At 39.3% G+C, this 27,065-nt stretch overlaps 1 protein-coding gene across 2 annotated transcripts in view; it reads right to left on the minus strand.

Annotated features, from left to right (window-relative positions):
• Nucleotides 1–27,065, minus strand: part of ACBD6 (acyl-CoA binding domain containing 6) — a 204,856-nt gene that overhangs the window by 4,369 nt on the left and 173,422 nt on the right. The window contains exons 7-8 of one of the 2 annotated variants that reach the window (XM_045811481.2): nucleotides 24,048–24,078; nucleotides 1,249–1,537 (exon numbers count right to left, since the gene is read on the minus strand). In XM_045811481.2, coding sequence (XP_045667437.2) covers nucleotides 1,383–1,537; nucleotides 24,048–24,078 — 186 coding nt within the window. In that variant the 3' untranslated portion in view covers nucleotides 1,249–1,382. Of the gene's footprint in view, nucleotides 1–1,248; nucleotides 1,538–24,047; nucleotides 24,079–27,065 lie in introns of those variants that run through there. The other variant, XM_045811483.2, reaches the window with a different exon arrangement.

Raw genomic sequence — 27,065 nt, forward strand, 5'->3', positions numbered from 1 at the left:
CAGATAATTACGAGACCGTTTAAAGAATGAACAGTCTTGGTGAATGGTTTTGGTTTACATCTCAGAAAATAAGAAATGAGCTTAGAAAAATCACAAAATAAGCAGCATTCATATGCCTCATTTCTGCTCTGAAGGGGCTTGTTCCGGAAGGACAGTTTAGGTGGAGCTAATGAAAATTGTGTCCACTGTCGAGGGCTCCACTAAGCAAGTTTATCTTACTTTTCTTAATAGTGACATGTTGGAAAAATTATCTTTTAAATAGTCATCTTTGCATCTCAAATCATTTCTTACTTCATTTCTCTTCCTACGACAACTATCTACTTTCCTTATATAATGAGAAATGTCAAGGAATTCCCCAGATGGAGTTCTTGAGCCTTTAAGGGGAAAACGTAGGGAGCCAGTTTCAACAGTGGCACACTTGTCAATCCTTTAAAGAAACACTGTGGTGTACTTGTCTATGTTTTCAATTAAAACATGAAAGCTCTCCTGGTGTCCAGAAATAACTACAATCACAGCTAAGCAGTGGGGCATTACGGGCTATTTCACATTTCAAACAGGCCTCACAGTGCGGGCCTGAGCTCATTTCCAGAGACTACTGCCGAAAACGATGGGGGACATCAGAGCCAATTAAAAGGGCCCTAGGGAAATCCCTCCCCATTTTGTGAAGGTGAGTTTTAGGAACCTTGACCTAACCAGTGAATTCTCTGGAATCTGTGCTTTGATCCTCAAGTGAGGGTGCTGAATCTTATTCTAAGATCCTAAGGTTTTGAGGTTTTCAGTAAATCTGGTTATTCCTCTGACTTCTAGACCCCTTTTATGACAAAATTCTACCCTTTCTCTTTTGCTTGCTTCTTAACACCCCTCTTTCTTCTCTATATTCTCAATTCCATCTGCCAAAAAGAAGAGACATTTTAGCTACCTATTCAGACCAGCCGTGCAAAATGCCACAGGATCACTTGATCTCTACCACCCTGGGATTTCATGCAACTTGGCCTAATTGTCAGTGTAGTCGGTATATTTTGTATGTCGGTCATATTTTGCTTCTGTATGTTTTTTTTTTAAAGAGCAGCCATGTTTAATATCGTGAAATACGATGTGTCTCCTCCTTGCCCCACCCTCTAGAGCAGTGATAAATTTCAGCGCACGCTCAGCAGAATTGGATTGTATTATGCACAGTACCCATGTTCATCACCAAAACTGTACTTGCTGGAATGGATGCAAGGAGAATGAATTGCTGAGACTTCAAAATCCCAGTTCCTCAGAACTGATTTTATTAGCCAATGTATACCAAAGGTGGGTGGTAAGAGAAGTATTATTTTTGCAGTTTTCCTTCATCACTGAAGCTCTCTGAGGTTACAGACTGTGCTTTTCCAGTCTTTTGATTAAGCCTTGCCAGTCGTGTGCTGCTGCAACGCCAACGACACAGCTTTGCAAGCCGTCACCTCCTCCGGCAGGCAGCCGTCCTGGTCCCGGAGTGTGGGGTCAGCGCCGGCCTGGAGCAGCAGCTCCACGACGTCCAAGAACTCACAGGCAGCAGCTGACGGAGGAGAATCGACAGACAGGAAAACAAGGTTACCGTGAGACAAAGAGAAACGACTGCGCTCCAGCAGGAGCGGCAAGGGCTGAGCAGTCAGGGATCCCCAACAATGAGAAATGTTACCGTGGCCGGTGGGTGATCAGGCCTTGTGATGAGAACTGGGCTGTGAAAGTGCGTTTTCAAGGGTTAGGAAAATAAAATCTACCTTTTTTGGTTGCCCAGAGGCAAACAAACAAACACAATTAAAAAAAAAAAACTGAGGTTTTTAGACTCTATCTCAAGAATGGGATGAGGGAAAGAACAAAAATAGTGTTTACGTATTTTACTTTGATCAGAATAATGACAGGTTTGTAGGCTATGTCAAAAGGCTAAAAATACTGTAAATGTAAAAGGAAAGATTTTGTTTTGTCTTTGAAGAGGGGGTTAAATGGGTAACTAAACTTCAAAATTTGCAAATGAAAAAAAAAAGCTGGCCTAAGTAATTGGACCAACCCTTTACAGAAATTTTGCTTATTTAAAAAAATAACAAATGGCCCCCATCACACAAGGCACAGGAAGGAGACAAGGACCTATAGATACGGTAACTCATTATGAAGATGGTATCTATCGCCCCCAGGAAGGACACACAGACCAAAGGGCTAGAACGGAGAGCCATCCACGTTTTTGCACATATACGGAAACTTGATTTACGACAACGCTGGCATCGCAGATCAGCAAAGAAACAAAGATCCATTAATTCAGATGCGCTGAAACAACTGGGCTAAAACAGGCATTTCATACAAGATGAAACAGAAATGGCAATAAACATATGAAAAGATGAACAACCACATTAGTAGTCAGGGAAATGAAAATTAAAACTCGGAGATACCATTTCATACCCAGTAGAGAGGTGGAAATTAAGAGCAGACAATATGAAGCACGCAAGAGGGCTGAAGCAGGGGAAGTTCCCTCCGGATGGCCCGAGTGCATGCTGGTGCGGCCACCAGGGACACCGGTCTGTGTTAAACCTGACACATGCGGGCCCTGCGCCCAGCCATCCCGCTCCTACTTACATACTCCAGAGAAACTTGCGCGTGTGTTCTCTAGGAGATGTCTGCAAGAATGTGTGTAGTGGCGCTATTCGTAATAGACCCCACAGGTCAACAACCCAAATGCCCACTAAGAATAACATGTGAAAATAAAACACTGTTTACTTCTTCAATAAAATCCCACACAACACTGAAAACTAATGAACTATAGTTTTACACACAAGTGGACCTCCAGTACATAACGTTGAAGGAAAGAGGCGAGTCTGAAGAATACGTACAGTATGGTTCCATTTAAACAAAATTTTAAAAATAGACCAAACTAAACACCATTGTTCAGAGAGACAAATATATAGTGAAATTATAAGGGAAATCATTAATATAAAATTTGGGATAGTGTTAATCTTGGAGAGAGGGGATGGAGGGAAGGCCCTGTGATTGGATAAGCACACCCAGGGGGTTTCAAAGATATTAGCAATGTTCCATTTCTTAAGCTAGGTGGTGGGTGCATTTTTTTCAAGTTACATTTTAAATTCTTCATGGACATTTAATATACTCATTCATTGTGTGATGTAATGTAACAGCAACAACAAAAGGTAAAAAAAAAAAAAAAGAAAGAAAGAAAGAAAGAAAGAAAGAAAGAAAGAAAGAAAGAAAAGAAACCAGGAAAAGAAAGAAGGGTAAGGAGTTTGATTCAATGGCCATTTTATTGAGTACATGCTACACCAGTCCTGTCAAGGGTGCATTAAGATTCCTGCTCTGCGGAACTTAACAGCTGGGAGGCTAATATGTAAATCGGACACTCAACACGCCCCCCCCCCCCCGCCCCAGTCAACACACCTACAAAGAAGTGGGGGTGGGGTGGGTGGAGAAGCTGAGTGGTCAGGAAAAACACAAGTAGGTGGTATGTAAGCTGAGCTTTGAAGGACAGAGTAAAATTCCGGGAAGCGGAGACAGAAAGGCACTGCGGAGAGAAAACACCACTAACAGTGGGAGTGCTGAGAGAACTGACTGCCGGCTCTGGGAAACCATACAGTCAAACGCAGATGGGGTGCACTTGAGTCAACCGAGGCAGAGCTATGAGAGCCACACTAAGCCATGCTGAGAAGCGTGGTTTTGCGTGCTCTACTAAAGTCTGCATATTTAAGGAAGGGAGTGGCATACTCTGGCCTCTGAGTTACGATGATCATTCTAAAAAGAGTGACTTGGACAGCCTAGAAATGTGTGGCAGGCAGACCAACTAGGAGACTATGACTATTTTAGGAGACTTGAAATTAGCCAGTGTCAGTATGAATAGAAAGAAGGGACAGAATGAGAGCCACTGAAATTCATGGGGATAGGACATAGCAAAGACTTGTAAAAAAATGTTTGTGAACTCTAAATTTAATAATTAATGAAGCTGATATAATGTTATATTTATAGTTAAACATTTATTATATTTTGCAATTTTCTTTGTTTTTTAGAACAAAAAATATTTTATTTCAGGTTTCAAATATTTTTAGAGGTTTCTGAAAAGCTCACAGGCCCACCGCTTGTGATCATAATGTTTACTGAATAAAACGGCCTGAGTTTTTCCATTCTTGCTATGAAACCCAGACACCATAAAGAAAATTACTGATAAATCTGAATACACAGAAATCTAAAATTGATAAATTTGAACACATAAAAATTTAAAACAGCTATACCACAGACACACAAAATATGATACATAAAGGTAAATCATAAACTGGGAAACTATTCACATATATGACACATACAAGAGCTAATACCCTTAATATCTAAAAAGCATTAACAAATCAATCCAAAAGAACAATACGCAGGGGCGCCTGGCTGGCTTAGCAGGTTAAGCTCCTCAGTCTTGATTTCGGGTCAGGTCATGATCTCAGGGGTGTGAGACCAAGCCCTCTGTCAGGCTCTGTGCTGGGCGTGGAGCCTCCTTAAGATTCTTTCTCTCCGCTCCTTCTGCCCCTCCCCCCACTCTCTTAAAAAAAAAAAAAAGAACAATGCGAAAAAGAATTGCAGGAACCAAAGATGTACCTATGTTTTCAGTCTGGGAGACTTGTGCTCTCTCTCTTTCAAATAAAGTCAATAAAATCTTAAAAAAAAAAAAGGAGAGATTTTATTTATTTGAGAGAAAGAGAGAGAGAATGAGCCAGAGGAGAGGTGCAGTGGGAGAGGGAGAAGAAGGCTCCCCACTGAGCAGGGAGCCCTAAGCAGGGCTCCATCCCAGGACCCTGAGATCATGACCGGGGCTGAAGGGAGATGCTTAACCGACTGAATCACCCAGCGCCCCTCAAATAAATAAATAAAATCTTAAAAATATATATATACAAATAACTCTAAAAGCTCAACAATAAGAAAGCAAGTAACTGGGTGAAAAATTGGGCGAAAGACCTTAACTGACACCTCACCACAGAAGATACACATATGGCAAATGAGCTTATGAAAAGGTATTCCACATCACATCGTCAGAGAAGTGCGAACTGAAAGAACAAGGAGATACTACTACACACCTATTAGAATAGCCAAAACGTGGAACACTGGCAACACCAAATTCCGGCGACAACGTGCAGCAACAGAACTCACTCATTGCTGGTGGGAATGCAAAAGGGTACAGCCATTTGGAAGACAGTGTGGTGGTTTCTTACCAAACTAAACATACCCTCACCATCTGATCCAGCAACCATGCTCCTTAGCTTCTACCCAAAGGAGCTAAAAACTTATGTTCACTCAAAAATCTGCACATGAATGTTTATAGCAGCTTAAGTCATAATTGCCAAAACTTGGAAGCAACCAAGACGTCCTTCAGTAGGTGAATGGATAAATAAGCTGTGGTACATCAGACAATGTAAGTTTACTCAACACTAAGAGGAAATGAGCTATCAAGCTATCAAAGGACATGGAGAAACCTTAAATGAGTATTACTAAGTGAGAAACCAATCTGAGAAGCTTGCTTACTGTATGATTCCAACAATATGAACATTCTGGAAAAGGCAAAACTATGGAAATAGTAAGAAGATTAGTGGTTGCCAGAGGCTGGGGGTGAGGGAGGGATAAACAGGCAGAGCACAGTACATTTTTAGGGCAGTGAAAATACTCTGGATGGTATCATAATGATGGATACATGTCATTTTACATTTATCCATAGAATACACAAAAGCCAAGAGAACCATACTGTAAACCTTGGGTGATTATGATATATTACGATGTTAATAATTTTATGGTATGTAGGTTCATCAACTGCAACAAATGTTACCCTGATGAGGGATACTGATAATGAAAGAGTGGAAAGAGTGTGAAATGACAGAAAAACTACACATTGGTTTCTGTCCCCAGTTCTTGGCACAGAGCTCCTAACCCCCCTGGACTTCCCTACGTGTGCGAGCACTAGAGGCATCTTTTGTTTTAATAGTCTTCGACCCTGGTTCCAGACACAGAACTCCTAAATCACTTGGAATTTCCTGGTGATAGGAGTATCTTTTGTTGTAATGAATGATTCTTGGTGGACTCCATTGCTTCAGGAAGGGGGCTGGTCACCAAAAAGACCCGATCAGATTATAAGCTTGTAACTTTCAGCCCCACCTCCCATCCTCTTTGAAGGGGAGAGAGGCTGGAGATTGAGTTAATGATCAGTCATGCCTATGTAATGAAGCCTCCATAAAACCCCTCAAAGTAGGGTTTTAGAGAACTTCTGGGTTGCTGAACACATGAAAATACTTAACAGGTGGTACTGGTGATGGCATGGAAGCTCTGCTCCCCTCCCCCCATATCTCATCTAATGCATCTCTTCCAGCTGGAGGTTCATCTGTAACCTTTATCATATCCTTTTATATTAAACCAGTAAACCTAAGTGTTTCCTTGAGCTCTGTGAGCCATTCTAGCAAATTATTGAACCCAGGAAGGGGTCATGGAAACCCCAATTTGTAGGTCAGTCAGAAGTGCAGGTGACAGCCTGGGACTTGTGACTGGCATCTGAAGGCAGAGGTGTAGTCTCGTGGGGGGCGGGGGGAAGGTAGACAGTGGAAGAACACCCAGCTGGTGTTGCAGAGAACTGCTCGTTGTGAGGAAAAACTCACACACATGGTGACCAGAAGTGAAGTGCAGTGGTAGTGGGAGAGTAAAGGAGAGACACACACGGACTGTTTGTTCTTTAGAGGGAGGCTATCCATGGTGTGAGGGTTATATGCAAAATCTCTGTACCTTTCCCTCAGTTTTGCTGTGAACGTACAACCGCTCTGAAAGTCTTACCAACCAACCAATTAAGCACTTGTAATTGGGTCTATTTCTGGGTTATTTATCCTGTTTCATTGATTTACACACTTATCCTTATACTAATACCACATTGTCTTGATGTTTATAACTTTATAATAAGTCCTAAGTAAGGGTGTGTCCTCCATCTGGGTCCTTTCCTTTTCCATATAACTTTTAGAATAAGCTTGTAAATTTTTTCAGAAAGTCCTGTTGGAATTTTGATTGGGAGTGCATATAGATCAATCTGGGGAGGATGGAGAGCTTAACAACATTAAGTCTTTTGACCCATGAACAACAGTATCTCTGTCCATTTATTTTGATTTATCCTTAGGATTTTAATTTTTTTTGAGGCTATTATAAATGGTATTTTTTAAAATTTCAATTTCTAATTGGTTCACTGCAAGTATAAAGGAAAACAACTGGTATCTGCATACTGACCTTGTGTTTTTAACTTTCAATTTCCAATTGTTCATTACCAGTGTATAGGAACTTTTTGATTTTTGTATATTGATTTTCTAGTCCTCAAACTTGCTGAACTCAACTTATTAACTCTAATAGCTTTTTAAAAACTAGATTCTTTGGGGTCTTCTACGCAGGTGTCATGTCATCTGTGAATAAAGAAAGTTTTATTTCTTCCTTCTAAATCCATCTGCCTTTTACTTCTCTCTTTTGCCTTAATGCACTGGCTAGAACTTCTAGTACGATGTTGAATCAAAGGGGAGAGAGTGGAAATCTCTGCCTTGTTCCTGGTCAGAAGGAAAGCATTCAGCCTTTCACCATTAAGAATGATGTTAGCTATCAATTACTTCAGGTTGAGGAAGTTCTCTTCTATTTCTATTTTGCTGTATCTTTTTTTTTTTTAAAGATTTTATTTATTTATTCGACAGAGATAGAGACAGCCAGCGAGAGAGGGAACACAAGCAGGGGGAGTGGGAGAGGAAGAAGCAGGCTCATAGCGGAGGAGCCTGATCTGGGGCTCGATCCCATAATGCTGGGATCACGCCCTGAGCCGAAGGCAGACACTTAACCGCTGTGCCACCCAGGCGCCCCATTGCTGTATCTTTTTTTAATCATGAAGAGAGGTTGAATTTTGTCAACTGTTTTTTTTCTATATATATATATATATATATATATATATATATATATATATATATATGGAGATGATCATATGTTTTGTTTTCATTTTGATCTGTTGATGCAGTAAAATATAATGATTTTCATGTGCTGAACCAACCTTGCATTCCTCGGATAAAGATATTTGAGTATGATTTATTATTCTTCTTGTATACTGCTGGGTTCACTTTGCTAACATTTTATTAAAGATGTTTGCATTGAGGCACCTGGGTGGCTCAGTCAGTTGAGTGTCCAACTCTTGGTTTCAGGTCAGCTCATGATCTCAGAGTCATGAGATGGAGCCTGGTGTTGGGCTCCATGCTCAGCAGGGTGCAGGGGAATCTGCTTGAGATTCTCTCTCTCCCCTGCCCCTCCCCACCACTCATGCTCAATCTCTCTCTCAAATTAATTAATTAAAAAAAAAAGATGTTTGCATCTATATTCATGGGAGATATTGGCCTGCAGTTTTCTTTTCCTCTAGAGTCTTTTTCTGGTTTTGGTATTAGGGTAATGTCAGCCTCATAGAATGAGTTGGACAGCCTTTCCTCTTTTATTTTCTGGAAGAGTTGATGTGGAGAATTAGTTTTACTGTGGAAAAGTTTTTAGCTACAAATTCAATATCTTTAATAGATATAAGGCTATCTAGGTTATCAATTTCTTTTGAGTTTGTGTCTTTTAAGAAATGTGTCCATTTCCTCTAAGTTATCTTATTGCTATGAAGTTGTTCATAATATCTCCTATTTGCTTCATAATATCTGTACAATCTGTGACCACTCCCTTTCATTCCTGAAATTGGTAATTTGTTTCTCTTTTTTATTATCATTATTATTTTTTTTTTTATTGCTCTGGCTAGGGGTCTATCAGTTTTATTAACCACTTCAAAGGTTTTCAATGATTTCATGGATTTTCTCATTGATTTTTGGTTTTCTATTTCAGCGATTTCTGCTCTCTGATCTTAGTTTATGCCTAAGCTTATCTTGGGCTTAATTTGCTCTTCATTCGCTAACTTTTGAAAAGTAGAAGCTTAGGTCATTGATTTGAGAGCTTTCTTCTAACAAACACATTTAATTTCCCTCTAAACACTGCTCTAGCTGCATCCCAAAATTCTGATAGTGTTTCTCTTCACTCAGTTTAAAATATTTTGTAATTTCCCTTGGAATTTTGTCTTTGACCTATGAGTTACTTAGAAGTGTGTTTAAGTTTCTGACAACTGTGGGGGCGGGGTGGTTTCCACATATGTGTCTGTTACTGATTTCTAATTTAATCCTGTTGTGGCCACAGAGCAAACTTTGTATGAGTTTTAAAATATTTGTTGAAATTTGTTTTATGGCCTAGAATATGGTCTATCTCGGTAAGTGTTCCATGTGTACTTGAAACAATATATTCTGTTTATTAGGTGGAGTGTTCTCTAGATGGTCTAGAGATCTAAAGATGATAATTAAGTCGACTTGGTTGATTGTATTGTTCAATTCTTTGATCTCCTTGCTGAATTTTTATCTACTTGCTCTATCAATTACTGATTTATAGCCTGACAATGAGTTGTTTCTCCCCAGCTACTCTAATAATTTTTGATTGAATGCAGAACATTGTATGTAGAAGGGCAGTGGAGGCTACATTAAATAACACTATTTATATCCAGAAATAGGTATGCCTCTTTTACTGTCATGCCATGAGCATGGGTGTTGAATCAATCTGGTCGGCAGTTGAACTGGGTTTGGGTTTTGTTGTTGCTATAGGTAACGTCAATGCATCACACACTTCAAGTTCCTCCAGCTGTGGGCTGCTGCCACCTTACGTTTTGTATGTGGCTGCAGGTGCCAGTGGGTTTTTTCAGGATTCCTGCTCCACCCTCAGCTTTCAGTAGTCATGCATGTCTACTACACAGGGAGTTTCTCTCTGCACTCTTGCTCCTTCCCCATCGCTCAGAGTGCTACTGCTTATTACTCGGGGCAAGTCTCATGGTGGGAGTGGAACGGAGTTGTCCTTTTGGGCTGGTCTCAGTCTTATGCAGGCCCTCAGAGGCAGTGATTTCTCACTGTTCCTGCCAACCCCCCCCCCCAATGTCAACAAAACTCCACCTTGTATGAGGGAAAACATGTCTGGAGAGGGAGAGAGTTTTGTGCCCTGCTCTCAGTGGCAAGAGATATCAGAGCAGGGCTCCTTGACCTTCCCGAGTGGCAAAAAGAGCTTGCTTTTACTCCTCCAAAAGCAGTGGCTATCTGCCTGGGCCTAGGGACAGGGGAAGAGGACAGAAAAGTTTTCTGCTCTCCCTGAGAGGCTTAAGGCATTTTGCTTCCTATGAAATAAGACTCCAGGGAAGTGGCTGGGTTTCATGCCTGGGTGACACTGAAAAGGGCTCTCTCCGTTCTCAATTCCTCTCTGGGTCTCCTAGCTAATGAAAAGGGGCATGCAAATGAGGACTACTCCTCTTGGGGTCTGAGGCTCCTGGTTACTCTAGAATGTCACATTAGGTCACTTTAAGAGTTTGTTAATTTTAGCTGCCTTCTTTCCTGCTTTCATGGTGGATGCCTCCTCCTTGGGTGCTGCACCAAAGGTGAGACAATTTGTGTGTCTTGTAGGGGTTTGTTATCCTTCGGAATCCAGATTTCTTTGCTGCCATGCAACCTCTGCTATCTTATGGGTTCAAGAAATTAATGATCTTGTAGATTATCTATCCTTTTCTTCTTGTTAGTATGGGAGCATTGTTCTTTTGCACTTTTCTACATTTCAAATGGAAGTAGAACTCTATGGGAGTTTGGTTTTATTTTAAATTTTAAAAGATTTTATTTATTTGAGAGACAGAGAGAGAGAGAATGTGAGCGGGAAGGGGCAGAGCAGGAGGGAGAAAGAATGTGAAGCAGACTGCACTGAGCATGGAGCCTGACGTGGGGCTCAATTCCACAACTGCGAGACCATGACCTGAGCTGAAACCAAGAGTCAGATGGTTAACTGACTGAGCCACCCAGGCGTCCTGGGAGTTTGGTTTTAGATGATTTAGCAGTGATATTTCTTCTTTTGCTCTTTGTTGTTACTCAGATAAGGATAGTTTCTCTGGCTCCCTTGACCCCTTACTCTGCTGGTGGCTGCTTCCAGCTCTGGGCTCCCTGCTATAATGCTAATAAATGGCATAAAGCCAGCAGCCAAAATCAGGTTGTGATGAGTTATAAACTTGGGACAGCTTTGGCGATCCCTTGTATTACCCACCCTGACAAACTCAGGTACCAAACTCTACTCCATAATAGCACAGGCTCAGAGGTAGTTCTAAGTGAACAGAGGTGGAGGACAGAATTTTACTCTGAGCTAAAGTCAGACCATTTGAGAATGCTATCTCTGTCTCTAGTGGTGCGGGATTTCTTAGAAGGCTATCAGGATTATCAATGTTAAATTAACATTTGATGAATGAATGAATGAATAAATAAGAGAGTAGGAGAAAAGGTAGAAAAAGGCAAGAATTGCCTATTCCAGTCCCAGGACAGGTGTTAATGGGCTAAGATCATATTTTGCTATGGTAGGTCACAGACAGGAGGATGGCGGAGACAGAATATCTTTACCAAGGCTCAGGACTCAACAGAAATTACGTAGGATTATAATATCTCTTAAAGAATTTAAAGTAATCTTCCCCAAATAATATTATGGACATTTTAATTTTACATTTCCAGAGGTTTTACCATGAATCACTGTACACCAAATTAGATTCCAATGGAAGGCAGTCTCTTATAAAATGTAACAAAGTTAAAGACACATTGCCTAGTATCAAGTAGTTGTGAGAAGAGGGTATTTATCCTGCATAGAACTAGCTACCTGACATCTATATTCTGAGAAATAATCATTTAACCTTTTTGCTGCAGCTATCAGTCTCAACTTACTGTAAGAAACACTTCGTTAGGTTTTAAAATTGGAACTTTTAAAGCAGTATCAGAGGAATAAATTTCCCAGGGTATAAATCTGTAATACAGGATAATAACTACCGTTGTCAGATCACACTTCTCAAATCTAACCCAACACTTGAGACCCCTAAGCAGGAAGATCAAGGCTACATGGATGTGAACTACAGCTGAAGACACTACGCCGGCCGTCTCAGACAAGGAAGCATTACTTTCATCTGTGCCACAGAGTGAAGTGACTTTTCCAACAGTGAGAGATGGTATAATGCGGGAGTATGAACTCAGGAATAGAGCTTACACTTTTAAGTTCCACATCCAGAGGAGCACAGCCAACCAGCCGAGAAAAGGCTAAGCAGGCTATCTAACAATCCCCTAACCTAACAAAGGTGAGTGCGATTTAAGGGACAAGAGGACACCACACAGGTGAATCTCATCCTGGTATGAGGAAGGCATCAATTATGTTTGTTTAGCACAGAGCCAACTGGCAAAGATAGGTGCCCAACAAATAGTTTTTGGAAAAACTATGCTTTGTACCCCCACTTAGGTGGTGAGCTACTTGATTACACGCTTTGTTATGTTCTCTTCTCCATCTAGCACAGTGCTGGGAACTTAGTATTTGCTCAAAATTCATTAGTTAATTGATTTCTCCGCCTTTGGCATCTTCAGTAAAGCACAATTCACAAGGCAGAGTCATCTTTCAGAAACGTGTGAGCTGCCCGTCCCCTCAAAATGGACAAAGGGAAAGGCGATGCGAGAGAGATGAGAAGGGTGCTAACATTTTGCCAAATTAATGAGGGGATACATTGGTGCCCACAATGTGCTGGGAAATACAAAAACAGTCATAAGCCTGTCTCGGAAAAGCTTGAGCAAGTCTATAGGGATTAGAACAGTTGCTGAATTTATGGTACCCTGGGAACCTCTATTTGTCAAGTGCCATAGAGGCAGCCCTGACACTGGCACAGGTGAAGATGAATTTTCATTCAGAGCAGTGAGCCTTCTGACTCCATTAATCCTCAGGGTTTTGATGATGAATTTCTTTCTTTTTTTTATTTTATTTATTTTCACTCTAATGCCTCCTCCCACTGCCCTGTAACAGCGTGGAAGGAACAGAACAGATGGTGCTTTACGTGGAAGACCGAGGGCTCATGAGGATACAAAGCCTGCCCACTCTGAAATCACATGACTGCACGTGCAAGGAAAAGCCTTGATTTCCCCTGGGAGACACAGATGCAATGATATTAGTATTCCCAGTGGAGGGAGAGGAGGGGAAGGCTAACAGGCCATTTACAAGGAAGACCACACTTACACTAATATACGCTTCAGCAAGACCCGTGTTTAATCACAAAACAACAGGAGGACTGATATCTGAAGATTAAAAAACACCAAAGTGAAATAGAGGCAAGTAAGGGTTTTAGTATGCTGCTATGCAAAGCCTATTTAGAATGAACTAGTGAAGACATACAGTAGTAGAATACTGGCCTCTAGTTAACCTGCCATTGGCTCTGACCCAGTTTTAATCGGAAAAAGCCAGGATTTACAACCTGCTTAAGGATGGAGTTTGACAACTGCTATAATCAGAAGAGCTGTCAACACAAGGACAGCTGTCAAGCCAAACTGTAATTCATAAAAAATAATAGCTAAGCCCCTAAGATATCCCCAACATTGTCTGTACTTACTGGATTTAACTATACTTAGAGTTTTATGAAAGTTACAAAAATAGGTTAAGGGTCTTAAAATCAAATAAAAAAATAGCTACAGAGTACCTATTAAATAAAAAAGGGTAAATAATACTAAGTGACTAAATGGATAAATTATGTCCAGCAGATTCCCTGGCACATAGTGTTAATAAATGGTTATTATTATTATTACATGGCCAACTCTGCTTTGATGACCTTAAAAACTGGCAGAAGTCTAGTGACCTAGTAAAAAATCTTAATTAAAAATGAATCACTCCTATAAGTGATTATTAATTAAATTTAAAATTTTAATTTCATGAAATATTCCTGAGTTGTCAGAATATTTTAGTTTTATATATTTGTAATGTCAAAGCCTCTTAACTAATGATATTATTTTAGTGTTTAATTATCTTGATTATAATATAGATGGTATTTGTTTTGTTCTTTCTGCAATGAATAATATAATCTGAGAGACAGAGATAGAGGTTGTTTTACTAGATCAATTTTGGGCAGAATCAGAGATAATTTTTGTTAATGTTGAAACTCTCAGTGAACAGAAATAAGAATATAAAAGCACATGGATGGACACAGATATTGATAAAGTACAGTTCTGAAAAATAGCCTTGACTCACTAAGGTGACCAATGATAAAGAATTTTAATTTATTTCTATAAAAGATTATCCTCCAGAAAATAATGTCTGCTTTAAAAGGATACCGGGGCTGTAATTATTTATGAAATTACGGAAACGCGACTGGAAGTGGAATCAGAAGACCTGGACAAGTGTCTTGGCTCTGCTCCTGCAACTTGTACTACCCTGTCAAGGTCACTTGGCCCCTCCAGACTTCAGTTTTTCATTTGCAAATGTAGAAACAAGACCTAGCTCAGACATCTGTTAGAAAGGTTAAGAGATTATATATATGAAAACAGTACTACCACCACCACCTTCAATGAAAACGGTACCACCACCACCACCTTCTATCTATCTGGGTCTGGAGTTTTAACATTTTATTAGAGTATATATAAATTAAATACAGAAGAGGACCAAAATCATATATACAAATTTTCTTAACATGAAATTATCCACATAACTAACTAGCACACAGATCAAGAATCAGATCATTAGAATCTCAGAAGCATTGCTCCACTGTTAACCCCTTCCAAACACTACCTTACTGCCTATCCATTACCCCAAGGAAACCACTCTCCTGTTTACTAATGCTGGAGATGAGTTTTTCCTGTTTTTGACCTTTATATAAATGGATGCATACAGTTGTACTCTTGTGTCTGGCACCTTGAACTCAACAGTACGTCTGTGAGATTCATCCAAGGTGTTGCACGTAGTTGTAGTTCTTGTTTATTGCTGTATAGAATTCCATTGGATGAATATCTTACCTGATCAGATCTCATAATTCCTGCATCTGAAGATTGGAGCATTTTATCAGTTACAGAAATTATTAATAAATGTATCTTCAAATATTGATTCTTACCTACTTTCTCCTTCTGGAACTCCTATTTAAAAATGCTGGACTTCACTATTTTACACTCAATGTCTCTTCCACATTTCCATCTCTTTATCTTCTGTGCTGCCATTTATAACTACCTTTCTGTTCGCCATTTTTTAAAAAAGACTTTTGCCAGTTCTGCATTTTAACCTATCCATTGTGAAATTTCTGTATTTTTTATTTATTGAAGTTCTTTTGGTTCTCAAATCTGCCTGTTCTGTCTTGTTCTTATGTTTTTCATCCATTGATTTTATACCAACTTCTGATAATTTCTTCAGTAAAACAACTGAAGTTCTTCGAAGTCTAGTCCTGAGGTTTACTATGTCCGCTGACAATCACCTAAGTATACTTTGTAGTTTTGGATTATAAGCTCATTTTCAGCAGGGCTTCTTTCTGTAGCAATTTTGTGCTGCTCTGGTGGAGGAGGTGTCCTGCAAGAGAAGTTTAGCATTTGCTTTTCCCAGGTCCCTCATGGGTAACCAGCCTGTACACTTATTACGTTAATTTCTTGACTTGAGGATTTATGAAGCAATCAGAGTATAAATTTAAACCCCAAACTCACATGAGATGGAGCCTTTTCCCCCCACTCAAAATTCTGGTGTGTGGCTGATTAGCTTCTTCGTCTTCCTTCCTTATACTAGTGGGCCAACTTTTTCTAATGTAACTATTATTATTTTTTTCTAAACTGAGGGTGTAGCCCTTTGAGCGTCCTGGCTTATGTGCAGGGTCTCAGTTTCAACGCCTCATTATTTCTCATTCAGGAAGCATCGTTTCCAGGGTTTGGTGCCACTGAAATCCAAGCCCACAGTTTTCCCAGCTTAGATGCAGCGTTAGCTCACACACTTACCATTATGGTTGTCTCATCCTTGCATATTGGGTGGGAGTTCAAGACACCTAAGTCTGGGGACATCCCTTCACCTTTATAGAGGATTTTTGGTATATTTTATTTAGCAAATAGCAGATGCTCAAAAATATTCGTTGAATGAATGAAATATAATTAAGAAAGTAAGTCATGTTCACAGTACTAATAGAGCTTATGATATTGTGATTTCAAAGAATTTAAAATTAATTTTCAGACAAATTATATATAACAATTTCTCTTCCATATATATAAAGAATCACCAAATAGAGAAGTTATTAAAGGGTTTATAGGAAAACCTTTTTATCCTATGCTTGTATTCTAGCCCTGCAGTTCCTCTTCCCTCAGGCAACCAACACTGGCTTTTCGTGTACCCTTCCAGAGATATCTTATGCAGTTACTAGCAAGTAAGTACAGATATATTTATATACACTGCTCTGCACCTTAATCCTTTCACTTAACAATGTATCTTCCATACAGAGATTTTTCCATATTAATACATAAATAAAATATAGCTTATTTTGAAGCCAGTCAGGAAGACCTTTGGAAAATCCAATCCTGTTGCTATCTAGAAATGCATTTTGCATATACCACGCTTAAATGGACACATTCCCACCTCCGCAAGGCATTCACCCCTAACGGTTACCTAGGGATGACAGAGTGACTCATCTACATTCTCAAGGGCGCAATCAGTCTGGCTTAGATGTTTCTACAGTTTCTGGATGGAGAGATGGAAGGAAAGCACAACACATGCCATAGGAAAGGCACTAAAATATCTTAACGAGTGGATGAAACAAGAAATGAGGGGATGAACATCAGAAGAGTGTTAGGAGAGCACGTGGATACACTGGCACAGGTTGTCTCTCTAAGCAGAGCAATGAACTTGACCTAATGGCAAATATTTTGGAGTAAAAGAAGTTTGCTTCTTGAAATCAGACATCAGGAAAAAGGGGTAGCCCTGAATTCTGCACTGAAAGCTTCATAATCATTGTGAAGTTTCTTCTCTTCCCCTTTCTGATTATCTGTGGTTGTCTAACTTACGCCTGGTTGTCCCAAATTGTCATCACATCTGTGGATGTGGCTAAGAAAAGTTTTTTTCTGGGTCAAAAATTAGGGTTTAGAATAGCCAGCTCTTGGTGGTATTAGAGGAGCTAAATGAAAGAATTATCACATAAAAGTGTTTGAGGAGTGAGTGATGAGTGCTGTGGAAGGAGGCATGGGAAGCGATTTGCTTTTCTCTCATTTCCTGGTAAATCTAGAGATGTGGTTCGAATTTCTGGATCCCTTAATTAAGTTTATTAACTTCTTTGGGTTTTGGTTTTCCTCATTTACAAAATGGGAAGCCAAAGCCCTATTGTTTTCAAAGATAGATAGATAGATAGATAGATAGATAGATAGATAGATAGATTTATTTATGAGTGCATGTGTGCATGCACAAGCAGGGGGAGGTGCAGAGGATGACAGAGAATCTCAAGCAGACTCCCTGCTGAGTGTGGAGTCCGATGTGGGGCTCGATCCCATGACCCTGAGATCATGATGTGAGCTGCTATCGAAAGTCAGATGCTCAGCCAACTGAGCCACCCAGGCGCCCCACCAAGCCCTATTTTAGAGGGCTGCTTATAGAAGGAGCCTAGAGAATCCTTCCCCTGTATACTGCATTGTGTATGTACATTTTTAATGGTACACCTTTCAAAGGCATTTGATAACATAAAAAAAATATATATATATGTATATAGGCATGTGTATATATATGTAATTTTAATTAACAAATATTTTAAGTATGCCATACAGAGGAATATAAAGGCTAATAAAACAAATTTTGGCTATTACAAATAATGCTGCAATAAACGTTCTTAATCATGTCTCATTACATACATGTCCAGGAGTATTTCTAGGTTATATAAATAGAAGTGGAACTGTTGGGTTGTAGGGTATGTGTGCCTTCAATTTCACTAGATTTTGCCAAAGTGATCTCCAAAGTGGTTGCGACAGTTGATACCCTCATCAGCAAAGTATGGGTGTTCTTGTTGCTCCACATCCTAATACTAATATTTGTGGATGTTTATTTGTTGCCAATCTGACCAGTATCAAGTTATATCTAAATGTTATAATCTGCATTCTCTGATTATTGTTAGGAGACAGTTCTCCAAGGGACTCTTCATGATTCTGCACTCTTGAGAACAAAGGTAACGACAGCTTCTGTTTCAGACTCTTTTCAAGGATGTGTGTATAGTGAACAGCCTTGGACAACAGAGGTAGTGTTTCCTTCCAGAGTAGAGGGTAGGTTTCTTTGCTGTCCAGTGTAATAAAGATAACATATTCCCCAGGGCCACAGCTGGGCAGGTTTGCGTGCTGCTCATTATAAAAGACTAGAGCTCCCTAGGCTCAGGATTCCTTTTTTGAAAAAAGATTTTATTTACTTATTTGAGAAAGAGAGAGCGAGTGAGCTTGAGCATGAGTGGCAGGGGGCACCCAGGCACCCCTAAGCTCAGGATTCCTAAGACATGTCTGCAGTATCTACCTGGGCTTCTCTGCTTAGCTCCCAGGGGACTCAAAAAGAAATGACACAAACATAACGCTCATGCTGCTTGCTGCGCTGTAATAGTCTTGTGTTTTTTGCCAGAATCCATGAAACTATATTGGGCTAACTTGTTAGTTTGTAAGCAGGGTATAAGCCCAGATTACTCACAGTTTTTGACAGTTATGAGTGGGGTTGAGCATCTTTTCTTGCTGTTTATTTGATATTTGGCTCTTCCCACCTGTGAACTATCCATTTTTGGGGGCCTATTTTTCTATTTGGTTACCTTTCTTATTGGCTGGGTAGATGTTCTTGCTATATTCTGAATAATGATCCTATGCAGGTTATTTGCATTTTAAGTGTATCTTCTCCCAGTCTGTGCCTTGTATTCTTACTTTGCTCATACTATCTTTTGTTTAACAGAAGTTTAAAATTTTAATATACTTATCATAATTTAAATTATGATTTGCATTTTTGAGTGTTTTCTTAAGAAACCATTCCATGGGACGCCTGGGTGGCTCATTTGGTTAAGCGTCTGCCTTCAGCTCAGGTCAGTCCTGGGATCGAGTTCTGCATCGGGCTCCTTGCTCAGTGGGGAGCCTGCTTTTCCCTCTGCTTGCAGCTCCGCCTGCTTATGTGTGCACTCTCTCTCTGACAAATAAATAAAATCTATTAAAAAAAAACCAACAAACCATTCCTTATCCTATTCATCTAAAAGTTTGTAATTTTGCTTTTCTTTATATATGCATCCAATTCACCTAAAATTGATTTATGTGTATGGGGTGTGCTGTTTGGTTATCTACTGTAGTATAACAAACCACTCAAAATTTAGTGGCTTAAATACAAGTATTATTTTTCATGATTCTGTGGGTTGACCAGCTGGTTCTTTTGCTTCAAAGAACTAATTTTTAGTTTGTTGATTTTCTCTATTGTTTTTCTATTCTCTATTTCATTTATTTCTACTCTAATCTCTATTATTCTTTCTGCTTTCTTTAGGCTTTGTTTACTCTTCTCCAGTGTCTTAAAGAGGAAGGTTAAGTTAGTTACTGATTCGAGATTTTTCTTCTTTCTTAACATAGGCATTTACAGCTATAAATTTCTCTGCAAGCACTGCTTTAGCTGCACTCCGTAAGTTTCGGCATGTGTTACGTTCATTTCCATTCATCTCAAAGTATTTTCTGATTTCTCTTTTAATTTCCTCCTCCTTGACTCACTTGTTACTTAAGAGTGTGTTGATTAGTTTCCTCATTTTGTGAGTTTTCAAGTCTTGATATCTAATTTCAGTCCACTGTGTTTGGAGAACATACACTGTATTATTTCTATTCTTTTAAACTTACTGAGGTTGTTTCATGGCCTTCATATTGTGTATCCTGAAGAACACTCTACGTGCGCTTGAAAAGAATATATATTCTGTTGTCATTGGATGGAGCGTTTCATAGATGTCTGTTAGATCTTTGATTTATAGTGTTGTTCAGGTCTTCCATTTCCTCGTTCACCTTCTGTTTAGCTGCCCTATCCATTATTGAAAGTGGGGTGCTGCAATCTCCAACTATTATTTTTGAATTGTCTATTTTGAGTTTTCTCTTTAGTGATTACTCTAGGGTTTTCTTTAGGGTTACTCTAGGGTTTACCACATGAACGTTTTAACTCCAGCTTCAGATTTATACTCAGCTTAATTCCAGTGATATGTAGAAACATTACTCCCATATATCCCTACTGCATTTTCCCTCTTTTGGTGGTAGTATTGTTATACCTGCTACATCTATTAATGTTACAAATCCAACAAGACATTATTACAATTATTTTAACATCTGTAGTCACTTTCTTAACCCATTATAACTTTGTTCTCACCCATCTCCTTTAGGCTGTTACTGGCAAATATATTATACTCCTATATGTTTTGGGCCCAATAATACATTATATACATATTATTTTAGATACTACTTTTTAAAATCAGTTAAGGAAAGAAAAGAGAAAAAAGTATGCTTTATACTGTCTTTTATAACTGTACGATTGTATTTATGAGCGTTCTTTGTTTTTCATATGGATTTGAATTACTTTTTGGGTCATTTGCTTTTAGTTTGAATATTTTCCTTTAGTATTTCTTGTCAGATAGGTGTGCTAGCAACGAATTCTCTCAGTTTTTGTTATCTGGGAAAGACTTTATTCCATCTTCATTTTTGAAAGACAGTTTTGCTAGATATAGATTATACATATAGATTCCTTCTATTTCTATAGATATTCAAGGTCAGAACACAGTGGGATAACATATCGAAAGTGCTCCAAGGAAACCACTCAACTGGGGCACAAATTGTCCTACAAACCAACCCAATCAAATTGTGGCTTCTTTAAAGGTCAGTGTTTGATATTTTTCTTACTCATGAAGGCTCCTTCCAGATGTAGTATTCTCCCATCCTCTCCACTATTTTTGAGAGTACCCTTAGCCTTGAACTTCTCCAGGCTCTGCTGCAAATGAGGTCAGATTCTTTGGGAAGCGAGTAGGAGCTGTTTTATAGTCTGCTTCTCTCTCCAGGCAAAATCTCTGAGTCAGATTCTGGAGCTGGGAGTGTGGACAACAGCAAGCTTCTCTTTGAGTGACACCCTTCCTCCCCCTACTCTAGCAGTTGGTGCTTGGTGGCAGTGTGGGGGCAGCCTGGTTTGCCTCTCCTGGCATGGAGCCACTACCTTGCAAGGCAGGGCAAGGGTGATCAGGGCCTTCATATTGTCAGTGTACCACATGGGGGGATGCTGGACAAAATAAGGGAGCCTCCATCTCTTGACTGCACTTGCCTAGGACTTAGCTCTTTATATTTACTTTCTACCTTTTATACTCTGTTTAAGAATGTAATTTAAAAAACTGATCTTCTATTCAGCATCTTTGTTAAACTGTATTAGTTTTAATAATTTGACTGCAGAGTCTCTTGAATTTCTATGTAGCTACTTATTTTGTTTGAGAATAATGATGATTTTGTTTCTTTTTGTCCATCCCATGTACTTTTTAGTTCTTTTGCTTTTCTTTCTGTATAGTCTAGGATTCCAATATAACATTAAAGAAAATTAGTTTTGGTAGGCATCCTTTTCTCATTCTTGTTTTTAAAGGAAATGCTTCAAACATTTCACCTTTAGTAATATTTGTACTAGGTTTTTGATATATAATTTAACCAGGCCATAGAAGTCTCCTTGCATATCATTTATTAAGAGTTTTTATCATAAATAATCATATTAGCTAACATCTACTGAGTACCTCCAAGGTGTTGGACATTGTCCTAAGCACTTTACATAGATTAGCTCATTATATGTTTATAACATATCTCTGAGGTTATTATTCCTATCTCACCATAAGTAAACAGGTGCATTGAAGTTAAATAATCTGTTCAGTAGTAGAACTAGAATTTGAACCCAGATGTCTGGCTTAAGAGCCTGGGGTCTTAACCATTTTTCTGTATTGCTTCTTTATATTGCATTCTGTATTGAATTTCCTCAATTGCTTTTTCTGCATCTGAACTGACCAAATGGTTTTTCAATATACTAATGTGGCAAACTACATTAATAAATGTTTAAACTGTTAAATCCTTTGAATTCCTAGGATAAATTCAACTTAATCACATCTTAAAAAAAGACATTGATGGATTTCATTTGCTATTATTTTATTTAGGATTTTTACATATATGTTCAAAAGTGAGACTGACTCACAAGTTTTTTTCTTTTTAAAGATTTTATTTATTTATGTGACAGAGAGACAGCCAGCGAGAGAGGGAACACAGCAGGGGAGTGGGAGAGGAAGAAGCAGACTCCTAGCCAAGGAGCCCGATGTGGGACTCAATCCCGGAACGCCGGGATTACGCCCTGAGCCGAAGGCAGACGCTTAACGACTGCGCTACCCAGGCGCCCCCACAAGTTTCCTTTTTTTATGCTGGTTTTGGTACCCAGGTTATACTAGGTAAACTCATAATCAGTTGGCGGCATGCATTTGGTGATATTCAATCTTCATTATTAGGCTGATAAACATAGTTAGCATTAACAGCTAGCCCAATAGTTTAGACTCCTGGACAACTCAGTGAGGTTTCTGACATCCAAGCAAATGCTAATAAGCAGCAGACAAAAATATCCAGGGGCATCTGGGTCATTTATTACTGCATGGTGGTCCAAGACGGCCAAAACTGGCGAAAGAGCCTAATGTATTCTGTCTCCCAAAGTCTGATGGTGGTTGATCCTTAATCTGATTTAAATATTGATGGTTGTCTTTTACTCAACCATATTCACACCCAAATAGAATAAAAGTAAGGATACTTTACTAAGTGCTTTATTTACAAAATACTTCAATATCTTTTATCTCACTGAATTTACCCAATACTCTTTGAGAGCCACATTATGTCCATCTCACAGATTATCCTCTCTTTCATAGATTAGTTAAGTGAGGATTACTCAACTAAGCTAATCAGTTAGTAAGTAAAATGAGTTAAAAAATCAAATCTATTTTTCTTCCCTTCAATTACATCATGAAAGGATGGATTTCTTACAGGACTGGAGCTCCTACAGTGACGATGGTTAGCATCTCAGTTGTCACTGACAGTACCAAAAACAAAATAATGAATTTTCAAAGGGGGATTGGAGGAGCCTCCATTTCTGTTGATGGTATAGAAAGGCTCAACTTACTATGAAGGTTCCCATAAGAATTTTAATATAGCTCTAACTTTAGAGGTTATTAATCTATTTTTAAACAAAAAAATTAGTGTATTTCTGCTAGTGACCATTTTCCTTTTTATATTTTTTATATTATTTCTTAAAATTCAAGTATAATTAACAACAGTGTTATACTAGTTTCAAATGTACAACATAATGGTTCAACAATACTATACATTTCTCAGTGTTCCTCAAGATAAGTATAGCCTTAATCTCCTTTACCCATTTCATCAACTCTCATATCCCTAACTCCCCTCCCCTCTAGCAGCCACCAGTTTGTTCTCTGAGTTTTTTTTTGGTCGTTTGTTTTTTTAAAGCAGGCTCCAAGCCTAGCATGGAGCCCAACACGGGGCTTGAACTCACGACCCTGAGATCAAGATGTGAGCTGAGATCGAGTCGGACACTTAACCGACTGAGGGGCCCAGGTGCCCCTGTTCTCTGTACAAGAGTCTGTCTCTTCTTTCCTTTGTTCGTTTGTTTCTTAAATTCTTAATTTCTTAAATGAGCAAAATCATATGGCATTTTTCTTTCTCTGACTGACTTATTTCAGTTAGCATTATACCCTTTAGGTTCACACCCATGTTGTTGCAAATAGCAAGATTTCATTCTTCCGTTGTGGCTGAATAGTATTTCCTAGTGTGTGTGTGTATACATATTTACACATACACACCACATCCTCTTTATCCATTCATCTATCAATGGACATTTGGGTTGCCTCCATATCTTGGTTATTATAAATAACGCGGCAATACACATAGGGGTGCATATCTTTTTGAATTAGTGTTTTTGTTTTTCTTTGGGTAAATACACAAGCAGTGGAATTACTGGATCATGTGGTAATTCTATTTTTAATTTTTTGAGGAACCGCCATATTGTTTTCCACAGTGGCTGTACCAACTGACCAGGCATTTTTCTAAGTGCTACACAGGGTTGGACAAGGTTGAAATAAACAGAGAAAACCTCCTAATATGATTATTAATAATTTGGAAATATCTTACCATAATGTAGAGCTGTTTGACCTTCATTATCCTGTAAAAGAAACACACAACACATTTTAGAAGTCTACATTATTGCAAAAGTATGAAAGTCCATAAGCTATAGCAAATATATCTCATCTACCAAAGTCATATAGATTTATCAGTGCGGGGCACGTGGGTGGCACAGCGGTTAAGTGTCTGCTTTCGGCTCAGGGCGTGATCCCGGCGTTGTGGGATCGAGCCCCGCATCGGGCTCCTCCACTATGAGCCTGCTTCTTCCTCTCCCGCTCCCCCTGCTTGTGTTCCCTCTCTCGCTGGCTGTCTCTATCTCTGTCAAATAAATAAATAAAATCTTAAAAAAAAAAAGATTTATCAGATGCAGTTCTTTGAGCCTCCCAGTAACTTCCAGCCAAGCTCTGTACCGCCGAGAACAGGAGGTTGTTGAATGGCAACTTGTGCATCTCAGCCGCTGCAGCAGAGTCCCACACAACCAGGCTGCAGATATTAAACCAAAGGGACCCTCTTAAAATGCAGCAGTCTGATTGCCCCATCCGTGGCAAAAAAAAAACCCTGACACGGTATATCCTTCATCTTGGTATTATAATGTTTTTTCTGAGTTTATCTCCAAATCTATCGAAGAAGTCTGTGATTTCTCATAAAAGTCAGTAGCTTTTGGTGCGCCTGCGTGGCTCAGTCGGTGAAGCGTGTGCCTTTGGCGTAGGTCATGATCTCAGGGTCCTGGGATCGAGTCCCATGTCGGGCTCTCTGCTCAGTGGGCAGTCTGCTTCTCCCTCTCCCTCTGCCCCTCCCACCACTCATGCTCGCTCGTGCTCTCTCTCATAAATAAAATCTTAAAAAAAGTTAGTAGCTTTTTAATCCTCTTTCAAATAGTCACATTCCAGGCTCATAATACTATCAAATATTACCAGATCAAATATCATAAGGAAATGTGATTTCAAAGCACATAAAATCCTCGAAGTTAAGAAAGTCAGAAGCTCCCATAGATAACTCCAATAGTTCAGTTAATTTTTTTATTCTTTTAAAACCAAGATACTCTAACTGTACACACTAATTATAGCTCACGTAAGTACCTTTTTAGCAATGCGGCCTCTTAAGTTGAGAGCAGGTGATCATATTAATGAGCAACAAGTAAATCAGGATTAAGTACAAGTAAGAAGTAGAATTTAGTTAATTTGATATTCACTTAGTAATATGCATAGCCACTGTTGTGCCCCTGGTAATTAAGAACAAATGCTTAATTATTGTGAATAACTGGGAAAGGGTGATTTTATGACCTCATCAACGATTCCTGGGCACACCATATCTACTTCTCTCACTTCTTAGAGGTTGAATGTGGGGTTGATTCCAGAACTTTTGGCTATGTTTCTATTTAATCCCCTAGGAAGTTTCCTGAGGCAGGAACCTTCTTTTCTGGTTCAGACAAGTAGTAAGAAAAAGTCATTCCTTAAGGGCGTTTTAACACCTAGAAAGAGCTTACAGGGGTGACATCTGGTGGGGGCAGGGAGACAACCTTAAGGCAAGATAGTTTATTTTTTATTATTTTTTTAAAAGGTTTTATTTATTTATTTGACAGAGATAGAGACAGCCAGTGAGAGAGGGAACACACGCAGGGGGAGTGGGAGAGGAAGCAGCAGGCTCCCAGCGGAGGAGGAGCCTGATGTGGGGCTCGAACCCAGAACCCCGGGATCACACCCTGAGCCGAAGGCAGACGCTTAACAACTGCGTCACCCAGGCGCCCCAAGGCAAGATAGTTTAATTAAGCTATTTTCCTACCAGAGAATGGGAATTCTTGTTGGATTTGGGGGTGAGTGTGAGGAAGTGAGCGGAGATCTGAAAGAAGGAATTTTGAGGGACCTTGGGAGTAGGGCCGACTTGGCTGAAGTGTAAGAGTGGTTAAGTCTGGGATGCCCATCGAGGATCATTAGGATAATAAACTCTAAGGGATATAAAAGATGGAAAGCAGCACTAAGAAGTCAGGAAGATAACAGAATATTTTTGCCTTCTTTTTAAAAAATTTTAATTGAAGTATAGTTGATATACAATATTATATTAGTTTCAGATATACTACTTAGTGATTCAACAATCGTATACGTTACAAAATGCCCATTTCTTTTTTGTCTTTTTAGTATAGCCTCCACCTTGATCCCTGCTCCCCTTTGCCTTGCTCTGCTCTTGAGGTTAAGGACAAGTAGGGGAAGGGAGCAGAGGCAGCTACACAGGAAACAGGTTCCAAAGGACGTTTATGGTGGGCAGCACGACAATGGGAAGTTGCACTCCAGAGTATCCTGACTTGCCTGGCTACAGCCAAAAACAATTTAGAAAGAAAAGAAGTGCCCATTACGGCTTTAGACTCGTATCTACTTTGCCCATTTCCAATGTTAACCAGAAAAAGTGTATGTAGCGTGTGTATATGTTTATACATTCACATGCATGCATGTGATGAGTTTATACATTCATGCTTATGGTTTAAATGTCCAGCAATAGAAAGCAATTTCAGAAAGGGCTTAATCTACTGCAATTTTGGACTTATGCATCCATCATGCAAAGTTATATTTTCCACAATTATCTGTCTTTAGGAAGTGTAGTTCTCTTCTTATTTGTGCATAACACTCTTGTTTAATCACCCTATTTATATATATTCAAGGTTCAGTTTCTTTTAATTTTTCTTTCTTCTTTTCTTTTCTTTTTTTAAAGTAGGCCCCACACCCAGCATGGAGCCCAATGTGGGGCTTGAACTCACGACCCTGAGATCAAGACCTGAGCTGAGATCAAGAGTCTGGATGCTTAACGGGCTGAGCCACCCACGCGCCTCTCTTTTAATTTCTTTTTGCTTATCTTCATTAGGGAGATGGAAACAATTTCTTTTAATCACTTTTACCAATGAATACTAAATCTGTATCTCCAGCCCAATTTCTAGTTAATTAATTAAAAATATTTACTGAGCTCCTATTATGTACCAGTTACTGTTCTAGGGACTGGAAACACAGAGGTGAGCAAGAGAGAAAAGGTCCCTCATGT

This window comes from Ursus americanus, chromosome 2 (genome assembly GCF_024610735.1).
Source record: "Ursus americanus isolate L20-20 chromosome 2, mUrsAme1.1.p, whole genome shotgun sequence".
NCBI classification, from domain to species: domain Eukaryota; kingdom Metazoa; phylum Chordata; class Mammalia; order Carnivora; family Ursidae; genus Ursus; species Ursus americanus.